Raw genomic sequence first — 12,987 nt, forward strand, 5'->3', positions numbered from 1 at the left:
AGATTAAAAAGAGTAAGTAAGAATACATTTAATTTAATTTGTTTCTAAATAATGTTTTGCTTTAACAGATTATTTAACTGAAACACTGCTTGATCTCTGATGAGTATGGTGTCTTTATTTGACCTTTATTTGACCTTAAAGCAAACCTTAAAACATACAATTAATATTACATTCTTACTCTTTGAATCTCACTCGTTGGAGCAATTGTCAGTGAGCAACAAATATCCAATATAATGCGTTTTATTATTTCATTCTGACCCTCACATGTTGTGAGCTCATCACTTGCTGCATAAGAGTTCACCCCAAATCACAGCTGACCCGTCCATGCATACGTCTTTATAAGGTCGTGTAGGTTGATCGCACTCTGTATTTAGCCAATTTTGTAATGTTACAGTTATCAACGTGGGAGCTTGAGAGGTTTAGTCATTGCATGTTACACAATCAGATGTGTGTTAACTTCTAGACGTACAAACTGTTGTGATGCAAAGCTTCCAATGCATTGCCATTCTTAAGGTACATGCTTGCCACCATCAATCAAAAGAGAGAAACTGAATGCATACAAATGCTTGCACGCAAAACAAACATACATTTCAAAATGAATCTGCCTTCATGGTCATCTCCTGTATTTCACATTCTCTGCTGCATGGGGTAGCTGCCAGTTTTGAGGAGATGCAGGAACAAAATGTGCCTTTGTGTCACCAGAACTGTACAGTTGGTTTCATCCTCTTTGGCGTACACTTACCATGTTCCCTTTATATGTTTGGATAAATTGTACCCTTGTGGGTTTTTGGCATGCAAATACATCTGAGGACCCACCTTTGAGGTGTTCTTTCAATGCCTTTTTATACACGCTAAGCTGTTGGAAAACACCTTTGCTCTCCCATCACGCGGTTATAAGGCTACACAGTATCAAAGCTGCTGTGCATACAGACCGGCATACTCTCACTTCTCACCACAGCTGACAAGACGTCACGATTTTGTTGACTTTACATTACAAAGAAGTTGATTTCTGATCATGTTTTATATTCTACAAAAATACGCTCCCACTTCGTTCTCCCTGAAGCTTCTCGCTCGCTGCAGTTTGTGGTTTTACATCGGATATAACAAATACCCAGAAAAGGAGGAGTGCACATACTGCCCAGCATAAAGTCCTGAGGCCTGATCGGAGGGCAGCTGAATGTACACAGTGTCCCCAGGTTGTAGTGGTAGTACTGCACTCCCTGATGCTTGATCAAGGTATCCCTTTTTGTATTCATCGTAGGTATACATCACCGGCTCATTGTTCCTCATCAAAGCAACCCACACATTAGCTCCTTTGCAGTGAACGTGGTAGGCGAAATAATAAATGCCGGGCATGTCACAGGTGAAAATTCCTGTCTCAGGGTTGTAGTTTTGGCGACCATTGTACAAGAGCTTGTCAAAGATGACCGGCGTGCCCACGGGTGGAAAGGGAGTTGTGACTACTGCTGTGAAAGCTGGCATTTCCAATCCACTGGCACCCATGACTTCAGCCTCATTGCCTCCATACTTGCCCTTCTTACCATATCCACCAGCTTTAACACCATCTAGCTCAGGGCCCATCTCGGAGAGCACTCCTGACATGTCGGGAGACGCCCCGGACGCTCCAGGTGGGCCTGGTGGTCCAGGAAGGCCAGGTTTCCCAGGTTCTCCAGGGGTTCCTGGTGAGCCCTCTTTCCCTGGGGGTCCTATTGGTCCAGGGAGCCCCAGTTTCCCCTCACCGGCAATACCTGGTTGACCTGTTAGACCTCTATCTCCCTTTGGCCCAGGAACGCCAGGAGACCCGATCGGTCCAGCCGTGCCATCCATTCCAGGGATTCCTTTGGGACCTTGAGGGCCCACCTCACCAGGAAACCCCCCTTGTCCTTTTGGCCCGGGAAGTCCCGGAGTACCTGGGGTACCAGTTAGACCTTTATGTCCACCGTCTCCTTTGGCACCACTTGGTCCTGGTGGGCCTCTTTGTCCTGGCTCTCCATTCTCTCCAGGCAGACCATCGTTACCAGGGATCCCAGAGGTACCAGGCTCACCCTGGGCTCCGGTAAGCCCTTTAGGTCCTCCTACTCCACAGACTCCTTTAGGGCCAGGTAAACCTAAACCTCCTGGCGTTCCTATAGGGCCTGGAGGACCTGGTGGACCTTTTGGTCCAGGGGGTCCAAGCATACCGGGCAGTCCTCCGTGACCCTTATCTCCTTTTGGTCCAGGGAGTCCTGGGGACCCACCCATACCTTTATCACCCTTTGGCCCTGGTAGTCCTGGCTTACCAAAACCAGGAAGCCCTGGCTTTCCTGGCAAACCTGGTGGTCCTGGATGGCCCTTTCCACCGGGCATTCCTGGCTGGCCTGGCAGGCCATTTGGACCAGGCTTTCCATGACCAGGTTGACCTGGTGGGCCAGGCTGCCCTCCTTCACCACTTGGCCCAGCTGGCCCTAGCTCTCCAGGGTATCCTTTCACTCCTGGTGGTCCTTGTGGCCCTGGTGCCCCATTCAAGCCAGGTTTTCCAAAACCAGGCATCCCTCGTGGGCCAGCAGGTCCTGGGGTCCCTGGGAGCCCTTTGTGGCCAGGTTGTCCTGGCAGCCCTATTCCTTTATCACCTTTGGGTCCAGGTAATCCCGGTAGTCCTGGCAGACCTTTGTGACCTGGCTCTCCTTTGGACCCTGGTTGGCCTGGCAATCCCTGAACCCCTGGTTTACCTATTCCTGGCAGCCCAGGTGGCCCTGGGGGACCCTGAAGCCCCGGCTGCCCGTTTGGCCCTTCTTCACCCCTGGGACCCATTTCTCCTTGTGGTCCAGCCTCGCCGCTTCCTCCTGGCTTGCCTGACAGTCCTGGTGAACCTGGTTTTCCTATTCCCATCCCTCCTGGTGGACCAGGAGGTCCAGGTTGTCCTTCAGGTCCAGGCTGTCCATTCCCTGGAGGCCCAGGAGGTCCTGCAGGTCCCTCTGGTCCTGGTGGCCCAGCTGGACCTTGCTCTCCTTGGGGGATTCCCTCTGCCCCACGAGGGATCGTCAGACCTGTGAGGAATGAGATATTCAGCCAGAAATTATGAGTTAAAATATACACAGAAAACATTTTGATTATCAATTGTAACTGACACTAACTTGGGTACTTCCCTTTAATATTACTTTTTAAAATAAAAAACGATTGATCCCTTATTGGGTCTGAGCAGAAGTGTTCAGGATGTGAATATATGTTCATGGAAGATAGTTGATTACTCACCTTTATCTTGGCCGCCGTTATAGCCGCCTCCTTTATGGGAGGTTTCTTTGCCCTTGTGCATTGGCATCTGGGGCAGCTCCTTCCTGTAGTGGGGATACTGCATGTAGGGCACCTCTTTGCCATGGTACTGTTGTTGGGGAAAGTTTTCTTTGCCCATGTGCTGCAGGTGCTGCATCGGCTGGTATGGCTGAGGGTGCGGCTTGTGTCCGTAGTATGCCCCAGAACTCACATACGTCAGTACTGCAATCTGTAAAAGTGTCAGCAGCAGGGGGATGGGAAGGGGGAACATGGCCAAGGCCTGGATGGAAGGAAGAGAGGACCAAACATGAGCAAGCCATCTGTTTTTAAATCATTAGTGAGTAGATCAAACATTGCTATGCACTTCAGTATTTCATGAAATGTGATGAACCTTCAAGTTTATGAGACAAGTTGACAACCTTGTTTTCAAAATGCTGCTACAGGAGATTACACTGTGTCTCCCTCTGCTGGACATACATTTGAACTACACAATCAGTGTTTTTAGATAAACTGCATTGACTATAGTTGTCCACAAGAGGGAGCAAAATTTTAATGTCACATCAAATCTTTTATTTAATTTTTTCTTTCCATGTACACAAACTTGATGTAATGTGAACCTGTGATGCCCTGAGAGGCAACCGGCTGCAGAACCGTACATACCAGGCCCTTAATGAATCAGTAATAAATCCCACAGTCTGAGATGTGTGGCGACGTTATAATATGAATATTCATTCGTTGTCTGAGTATTTCTGCGATCTGCTAGTGAACTCAGAGGCGTCCTCACCGCTCCTGCAGCTATGGACCGATCCTACCAACACATTCTCATTCCCAACATGTCAAATACCAACTCTTGAACCGTGGCCTCCGGCCTCAAACCTCTACGCGCTGTACCTTTCTAGCCTCACGGCTGGTTTCCACTCATTACATGCATAGAGTCTTTTTCTAAATAAACTTCCGTCCTCACAGGAAGTTGGGTTTGGGCCATAAAACCACCGACAGGTTAAGGAATAGAGCTTCTTTGACTGACTAACAAGTGACAAACTAATCACTGACGCCACTGACAGCTCAAGACACCATTGTGACAAAATGTCAATGTTGACTATTAGTTTTGCACTAGACATGAGCAGCGGTCTCCTAGGTGAAAGTCCCATGTTTGTTTGACCCTTTGACCCCATGTGGACTGTATTGCTCTTCATTCTCTGACTGATGACGGTTCTGGTGGGTTCACAATGGAGCCAGTCGCAGTACGTTGGTATCAGACTCGTTACGCGCTGATCAAACAACAATATTTGACGAGTTGGGAGCGAGACCGGGATGTTTCCACGAAAGTGCATCGCTCGGCAACAGCTTGGGTCCGCGTTCACTTCCTGTCAGCGGACGCCGTTCACCAAGAGGCTGAAACCCGTTTGTAACGTCTACTTTTACAGCTGTGAAATGCTCTTTCAGCCCCGGCATTTGTTGTTGCTTCATTGCTGCAGAACCTTCAGTCAGTTATCGGACACAAAAAGGTCTTGAGACAAATCAAGTGAGGAGATTCAATGTGAAGACAGACACAGCGGAGTTGTGCTTTCAAACCGTATATTTATGTTTCAGCCAGAATAATAAAGCGCTCTGCTTTAAATGGTCAGTATCGGAGCGGTGCAAAGCAGTTTTATACACTCTGTATACACTTTAATACACTGTTTTATACGTGTTTTATATGTGTTTTATACTCTCATTCTTTAGCGTCACTTCCATCCCAGTGTCAGGTCACTTATCTCCTGCCACACTTCTTTTTTTTATTTCTAATTCACATCCTAAAGCCCGTCCTTAGTGTCCACTCCATCGCTGGCTCGTTGGATCTTTTCTGACCTTTGACCTTTTCTCAGTCGAATGGTATTTCTGACATATCCGTGCCACTGTCTGTCCCCATGAGAGCCGTTCTTTGACAGAGGTCCACCTCGTTCCCTCGGCGGCAGAAGCCAAACATGCCAAAGATTCAGAGGAATGCTGCTGAGCTTTTCCCAACGAGTAACCGGGCCTATTTTTATCTGCTCGGTGGAAGCTGTGGTCTGTTCCCAGTAACCCAATAAAACCTGTGAGGTCTGAAGGAAATACACGTAAAGAAATGGAAGAAAATAATGGATCTCTGAGCTTAACTGAGCATCAAACCTTTCCTATTATCTTCAGGATCCAGAGGTGTTACTAATAATCATCGATTATTAAGTCTGAAGAGAGACATATAAGAATCTCTCTTAAACTATTAATAGAGATCTATAACACTGCAGCACATTTAAAGTATGTAAATGAGGATGATTCTGGGTTTTAAAACAGATAACTAAGATGGATGCAGAGAGAATCACTAACCATGAACCTTAAGAGGCCGCTGCTTGTGGTTGTTAATAAAAGTTCACCGATCCTGAGACATTAGTCAGGTTAAAATATTCAGATACACTTTTACTAACAAATGGATTGTTGTGTCAGGAACAGACACTAATCTATGTTTTATACAACACAACAGAGAAACTCTTAACACAGCAGAATGATTTCAATGATAACAAACGTATAAAACATCTCTTTTGTTCATTTTAAATCTGATATTATTGCCGCTCCGCACACAGCAGCGGAAACAACTTTCAAAATGAAAAAAGCTTTTTAAATTATATTTAATTGTGATTAATTGTGATGGCACAGCAAGAAGTGCACTTTTTCATAAAAGATCACTTTACAAAAACATTTGTTGGATTTTCCGTGAAAATATATCATGTATGTATTGATGTACATATTTAACAAGGAAACATAAAGGACAGTTTTACTGCCTTTTAGGAACATCTCAGCACGGTGTTGGTATGTGTGTGTGTGTGTGTGTGTGTGTGTGTGTGTGTGTGTGTGTGTGTGTGGGAGGGGGGGATTTAAAGGGTTGGAAATATTCTGACAAAACCCTCGGCCACACAAGGAGGCTCTGTTCGGTGTCACATGACCACATGGAAACCGCCTGTGTCTTCACCTGCTGCGCTTTCCTCCATCACACACGCGTGTTTCCTGCAGAGAGGCGTGTTCATGCAGCCGGGCCGCTTTCAGACCGACAGAAACATTTACCAGCAAATTTCCACCTTTCAACAAAGTGACCATAAAGAAGTCTTTTGTGCCCGTCGACTTTAAAACGCACGCGTCCTCGTGCAGCGCAGGCGTCAGACATGAAGTCACTTATGAAGCTGTGAGCAACACGCCGGGTGCTCATTCTTTCATTTTGTGATATTTGCTGTTGTTTTTTTTACACCTTGACGTGAAGCTGACTGAAGAGCAGCGGCGGCCATGTTCTCTGTCTTCAGATCGATCACTTCACACAGATCACTCTCTCCGTACGGTTCATTCAGGAAGAGACACGTTACCATGAGATGCTGCTCAGCGTGCTAACAAGCTAATTAATGCTAAACACAAAGGACAGCTGAGGCTGATGGGATTGTCCGCAGTTTTATTGATATTTGGTCATAAAACAAACCCCTTGTGACCTGATGATGATGCTGCCAGAGGAGAGAGGAGTCTGTGTTTCACCAATATTCAATCTATCAGAAGGTCGTTGAGATGTTTCCTTCATCAGGAGTCTTCCTCTGGGGATCATGAATCCGTAGTCCAAATGTTTTTCAGATATTTCAAGCTGACATTGCATCCTTCGTACCGTGCATTGGCTCAGCTTATGAGAGCAACGATATAGAATATTCATTTGATATACATAGTAAAGTGAAACTGCATAATTACTCATAAACTTCTTTCCTTCAGCTCCGTCGCTCAAAGTCAAGCCAACACATGAGCGATGACAACGAGGGACAAATGTCCACGGACTCAGATCTTTTCAACATCTGCTGCCAAAATGTGGAGTCGCTGGTCATCCACCGCTGAGCGCCCAGCGTGGCCCGTCCGGCCCAGACGCTCCCACAAATAATCAAAACCTGAAAGTCGTGTACGTTGTGGATGGAGACGTGTGAATGTGTCCTCCTCTGTTTCCACAACTGCTTCCAGATGTCCATCTTCTTTTTTTTTTTACATTTCACATAAACGAAGAGCAAATTGTCCGTCCGGCGTCGACGTGAGAGGACTCACATCAGATGTTGATGTTGATGAGTCGGCTGCTATAGTTCAAACCTCCAGAATCTCATTAAAGCTGCAGCAGCTGTGCAGCCTGAACCAACGGGTCCCTGAGAACGAGGGATAGCGTCACTCTCTGGATATTAAGTTTCAATGCTTTGGAATAACTTCTGTGTTGTTTATCAATGTGTTTGTGGCACCAGCACAGCGACCATGAAACAGATTATTAACGTGGAGTTACAATGAGAGAGATGAAGTCAACAAGTCAGGAACATTACTTGGTTCGGCTAACTTATCCATTGTTAGCAAAACCAGAACTGTCTGATTGACATATTCAATGAGACAGATATGACGACGTTGCAGCTGAAAATGGAAACTCAAAAGACTTCCCAGTTAAAATATCAGCAGCTTAACTTCATCACACTTCACTGCGTCTGTGTAACACCATCGTCTCAAGTCGAGTTTTCTTTTTAATGCTGCACTTGAACTGGGAAGTTGGTAAAGTTCCCAGTTCAAAATGGAACTGGAACGCCGCCTGAAGCTGAAGCCTGAAGCTGAAGCCTGAAGTCTGAAGTAGGATGAATCCCACTAACCATGACTTATAAATCCAAGACAGTCGCTCAAAAGTAAAACACACTGCGACAATATTGTGTTTATTTGCATTTCTGTCTTGTTTGTGTCGTTAAATCTGTTGTGAATACTTTCCAACTTCTAACCCTGGAGATTTTTCTACAAAACACAATAAGTTACAGTAAACTCGTGATGCTAACAAAGGCTAACAATAGCTAACCTGGACTGTGCAACGCAGTACAGGTGTGTGACGCCGTCTCAGCTTCCCAGAAAGATTTATTGATAAGATACGTTCAGTTTTTTGGGAAAATAGCCTGCGATCACATTGCTAATGAACGTTAAAACCCAAGAAATAGCAACACACACACACACACACACACACACACACACACACACACACACACACACACACACACACCTCACAGTGTTGGACAGAAGCAAGAAGACTAGAAAACAATAGACACTAATGATTTAGAGCGGCTGCTGGCTGAGTCATCACTTGTGGAAACAAACCTGTCTCTGGTGTGCTGGCTTCATGTTGCTCACACACACACACACACACACACACACACACACACACACACACACACACACACACACACACACACACACACACAAACCCTGGAGCTCATCAGTGACAGAGTTGAGGCAGCGTTCTTCCTCAAAAGCAGCTTCTAATCTCTCCTCTGGTGCATCAGACTGAGACGGAAACATCCTCTCACGTCTGCGATCCTCGCGTCTGCAGACACATCTGTCTCTCCTCCCTCCTCTTCGTCGTCTCCCTTTCTTCCTCTGTGGGAACAGAGCAAAGACTGTTCTGCACCGTCTTCTCCCTCCGCCTCAGGTCTATCTGTCGGCCTTCTTCTCCCTCTGGAAACATCCGGGTTCAGCGACCTGCAGCCGCTCGCTGACCCTGCAGACTCGGTGTGGAGCTCAGAGTCTCTTTAAACCACAGAACCGAGACTGTAACTGCAGACAGGTCCAGTGGTGAGATGTGAGAAGTCACACGGCAATGAACACATGATGTGCTCAGATGGAACAATCCTTTTGGTGTTGAACTGTGTCCATGAGCGCACGCTGCATGTATTTATCTTTTACAGGAGCATTTAGCACCTGAACTATTCGTGTATTCAGCCGATTTAGGTCTCTCTCCTTCTGCAGCCCGACCCAAAGCCAGTGTTTAAATCACAGAGCAAACCGCGCTGCTTTCCTCTCTGCGCCGCAAACCATTTACAAACTCACACACAGGCCAGCGGTGCGCTCGCACTCAATCTTGGTGAGCGGCCTGACGATGTGGTTTCTCAGTGAAAGAGGGGGGAAAAACATTTGCAGCGCCGCGGCGCCCTAAACGCAGCTTTTATCACAAAGCAGCCCTCGTAAAATGAACACCTCCTCAAGTCACGCTGCAAACGTCCTCGTTCAAACAAACCTCGAACACACACCAGAGGAACGGAGCTGCACACACACACACAGACGGCCACAGCTGTGCAGCTCAATGAGCAAAGTGTTTACCTCCTCGCCACGCCATTACTCTGGCTTTTCATTGGGTCCTTTTGTCCGGCGCATTCCTGAAGCTGCTGGAATAATGTGTACAGGAGGAACAATGTGCACACACACAAGAGCAAGCACGCACTGCGTCTGAAAGGTTACTTATTGCACACGGGACCGGCTTCTGGAGCGCTTTCACACACTCAGGTCACTGGTGCTGGACCATGATGCAATGCAAAGATCACCATGTGAAGGATGGAGAAGCTTCATGTGCAACAATACGAGGTGAAGGATGTGTGATGAGGTGATGAGGAGTGATATGCACACAATATAATGTGTGTTTTATTTCAGGTCCCTGAACAACAATAAAGACAAAACTACACCGAGAAAAAACTAATCATCACGCAAACAAGAGAAGAGAAGAAGAAATAATTGATAGTAGTTTTCTGAGAGCAGATATGTGTTGATTCCATATATATATATATATATATATATATATATATATATATATATATAGTAAAAGGCTTTGCTTTGTGAGGCAGATCTCCTTGAATGGCTGAAGTCCTGAAGACACTGTGTGATATAAATGTGTTTCTAGATCAGAAGAAGAAACACACGTCAGCTGTAGCTTCACACTAACCGGCCTGAGGGATAAACATAATCTCATTGAAGATTCAAATGAATAGATTTCCTCCTGAAGCAGGTGAATTGTTTAATCGTCGCTGTGACAAGGCACCGAACCGACGAGCGACGTCAGAGAAGAGAGAGGCCGGAGAGACGGAGATGTTTGCTCTGCCGTCTCTTCTCACCACACTGCTGCTCTCGGCCGTCACACATCTGGCAGTTTGGCTTCAGGAGAAGCAGAGAAAGTATCAGGATGCAGCTCAGAAACAGCATGTGAGGAGATGTTCAGCTGCTCTGCAGGATGAGGAGCTGCAGCTAACTCCACGGACGAGGGTCACGTGTACGAGAGCTTTTAATCCACTGATGTTCTGTTTGTGTCACTGAGACACAAACACACGCCAGAGGACTTTAGACACAAATACAAGAATGATAAACATTCATGAACTTGTATCTGTTGTACCTATTATTCATCATGTCATATCTAAGTCACAGCTGTTTAAAGCGTACAGGTGTCAAAATGAATCCTCCCATTTTAAAAAAGAGTGAAAAGAGGAAACAACATGTTTTCACCATGCATTCCTGCCTCATTAGAGATGTGTATGAAAACACACTTTAAGTGAAGTAGTTAGAAGATGTATTGGATTATTTAGTGGAACAACAAAGAATAAATAAAAGCAATAAAACCACAGCATACAGATGCATTAATCATACAAATACAAGCTCAGAGTGTGAAGAGAGGAGCGCTTACCTTCAGGGGAGTTTTGAGTTTCAGGGAAATAATCAACCAGCCGGACGACAGAATAACACACAGAGGGAACCCTGAGATATGAGCTCATAACAGACACACACCTTGAGGACACAACTTATATCTGCTGGAGGGCGGAGCCACTCGGGTGGGAGGGGGAGAGAGAGAGAGAGAGAGAGAGAGAGAGAGAGAGAGAGAGAGAGAGAGAGAGAGAGAGAGAGAGAGAGAGGTGGAGGCTGGTCTGAGAATAAATATAGAAATATACAGCATAACCTCCAAATTCACTCATTAATGTTGAGATATATACACGGGACACACTGCAGCTGGTTGTTAAAGATGTCCACACACACACACTCACACACACACACATTAGACATTAAAGTACCTGCATAATCAGAAACAGTTTCTACATTCAGGTGAAATGTATATTTATCTTCGGGCGCTGACAGGAAGTTATCTGTGAACATTTCTTTTTGTGAGTCTTTACTTTACTGATGCTCTCTTTCATTATGTTACATCATTATATTACATAATTCCCTTTTTCTGACAGCCGTAGTTCCAACACGAGGATTAAGTAAACACATGAAAGTGAATGTATCGCTGTAATTAAACCTTAGATTAATCATCCTGCCACGACAGAATGAGAGTATAGATTATGTTAATCTCACTTATGAGCATATTCACTTCTGTGATGTTCATTCAGTTTGACTGAAGGGCTTTAGACTAAAAACAGAATATTTTCACTAAGACGTTTTCTGACCATCCTCCACCTGAGAAACGTGATGTCTGAACAAACAAAAGGTTCCTAATCTCTGCGTGAACACCTGTCTCAGCAACAGAGTGAAACGTGCTGCAACGCGACCCGATGAGCTCCAAACGTTCAGTCTGAGGACTAAAAATACTCTTTTCCTCCTCAGAGGGTCTTTGTTGGTGACGACAGACACTTTCCACGGCAGGTTGGACACCTGCCTGCAGCAGCTGAGCGGCTGTGACGTGTGCAGCCGCTCAGCATTAAACAGTGTGTGCACACACAGCGAGGCCTGTGCACGCCACCTCGACTATGACCGTGTTTTCTCTTTTATTTCCTCCGCGTCAATCACTCTGCTGCTCGCTCACGGGCTTCAGATGCAGAACACAGGCCGGCACTGTGTCCTGCTCCAGGGTGGACTCGCGTGAGTGAGTATGTGACTGAGTGTGTGTGTGTGTGTGTGTGTGTGTGTGTGAGAGAGGGATAGTGGGTGCGTGCGGTTCCAAAGTGACACGGTGGTGTAAAAGGGTGGATGTCCTGCTGCCCCTCCGACAGCCAAGTGTCAGCTCAGTCAGCTCGCCGCTCTGTGAGGACGCTGCGGCTCTTCAGACGATGTTCTCAGAGCTCTTAGATATGTTTGTTTCCATGTTCAGATGGTTTTGAACATTATTCTTTTTGTTGCATGGTCCTGAAAACTATCTGAAGGTCTTAAAGGTTAATAATCTTTATTGTAATAATGTTTGCACGTCTAATGAAACCCCAAAGATCAAATATCATAATGGAGTTTTCACCTCTTGATAGCTGGTAATGCTTCCCCCTCCGCCCACTCAAACACAGAACTCATATAAAGGCAATTAATGCACCACACACACACACACACACACACACACACACACACACACACACACACACACACACACACACACACACACACACACACAGACTTAGAGTTGCGGTGTGAAAGGTACACGATAAGCAGGGGGTAATGAGTTGTGTGTGTTTGCCCTTGTGCTTCAATTCTCTTCCTGTTCCATTAATGAAGCTTCAATGGGCCTCACGACTGCCTCCATGCTGCTGCTGCACCGCGTGCTGCTGCTGCACCGCTATGCTGCCGCTGCACCGCGTGCTGCTGCACCGCGTGCCGCTGCACCGCGTGCTGCTGCTGCACTGTATGTACAGAAGTGCAGGCAGAACACTGGACCGTCTCTGTTTTCCCAGCAGCTGCTCGCCTCCCCTGCAGCCTGAGAACCTTTATGATGCGTGTGATGCGTGACATGCGTGTGCTGCGTGTGCTGCGTGACATGCGTGACGTTGGCCAGAGCTCCTCGCTGACAGTGAGTCTGGGTACTTGTGTTCCTGTGGAGCCGCACTTAGAGGCTGAATGAAAACACTCATTTGGTCGTTCCATAAACACGCTTATTAATAGTCAGAAGAAGTAGATGGCAGAAGGAGAGGCATTCAGTGTGTGTGTGTGTGTGTGTGTGTGTGTGTGTGTGTG

General features: G+C 46.3%; 1 protein-coding gene across 1 annotated transcript; it reads right to left on the reverse strand.

Moving 5' to 3' along the window:
- Window positions 1–1,089: 1,089 nt before the first annotated feature.
- On the reverse strand, window positions 1,090–10,804 carry col8a1a (collagen, type VIII, alpha 1a). The gene is made up of 3 exons (XM_068572727.1): window positions 10,745–10,804; window positions 3,232–3,529; window positions 1,090–3,026 (listed from the first exon to the last, which is right to left on the reverse strand). Exons 2-3 carry the CDS (start codon window positions 3,518–3,520, stop codon window positions 1,090–1,092), a joined length of 2,226 nt encoding a protein of 741 aa, XP_068428828.1. The 5' UTR covers window positions 3,521–3,529; window positions 10,745–10,804.
- Window positions 10,805–12,987: the final 2,183 nt, after the last annotated feature.

The sequence above is a fragment of the Clinocottus analis genome, unplaced genomic scaffold (assembly GCF_023055335.1).
Source record: "Clinocottus analis isolate CAN_PGR_092001 unplaced genomic scaffold, fCliAna1.0.p SCAF_12, whole genome shotgun sequence".
NCBI classification, from domain to species: domain Eukaryota; kingdom Metazoa; phylum Chordata; class Actinopteri; order Perciformes; family Cottidae; genus Clinocottus; species Clinocottus analis.

What these genes read in the sequence shown, in the direction of transcription:
- col8a1a (XM_068572727.1), bottom strand. Translation starts at nt 3,520, where the DNA reads ATGTTCCCCCTTCCCATCCCCCTGCTGCTGACACTTTTACAGATTGCA. An exon ending in TAACGGCGGCCAAGATAAAG is followed by an intron (nt 3,027 to 3,231) that starts GTGAGTAATCAA and finishes CATTCCTCACAG; the next exon opens with GTCTGACGATCCCTCGTGGG.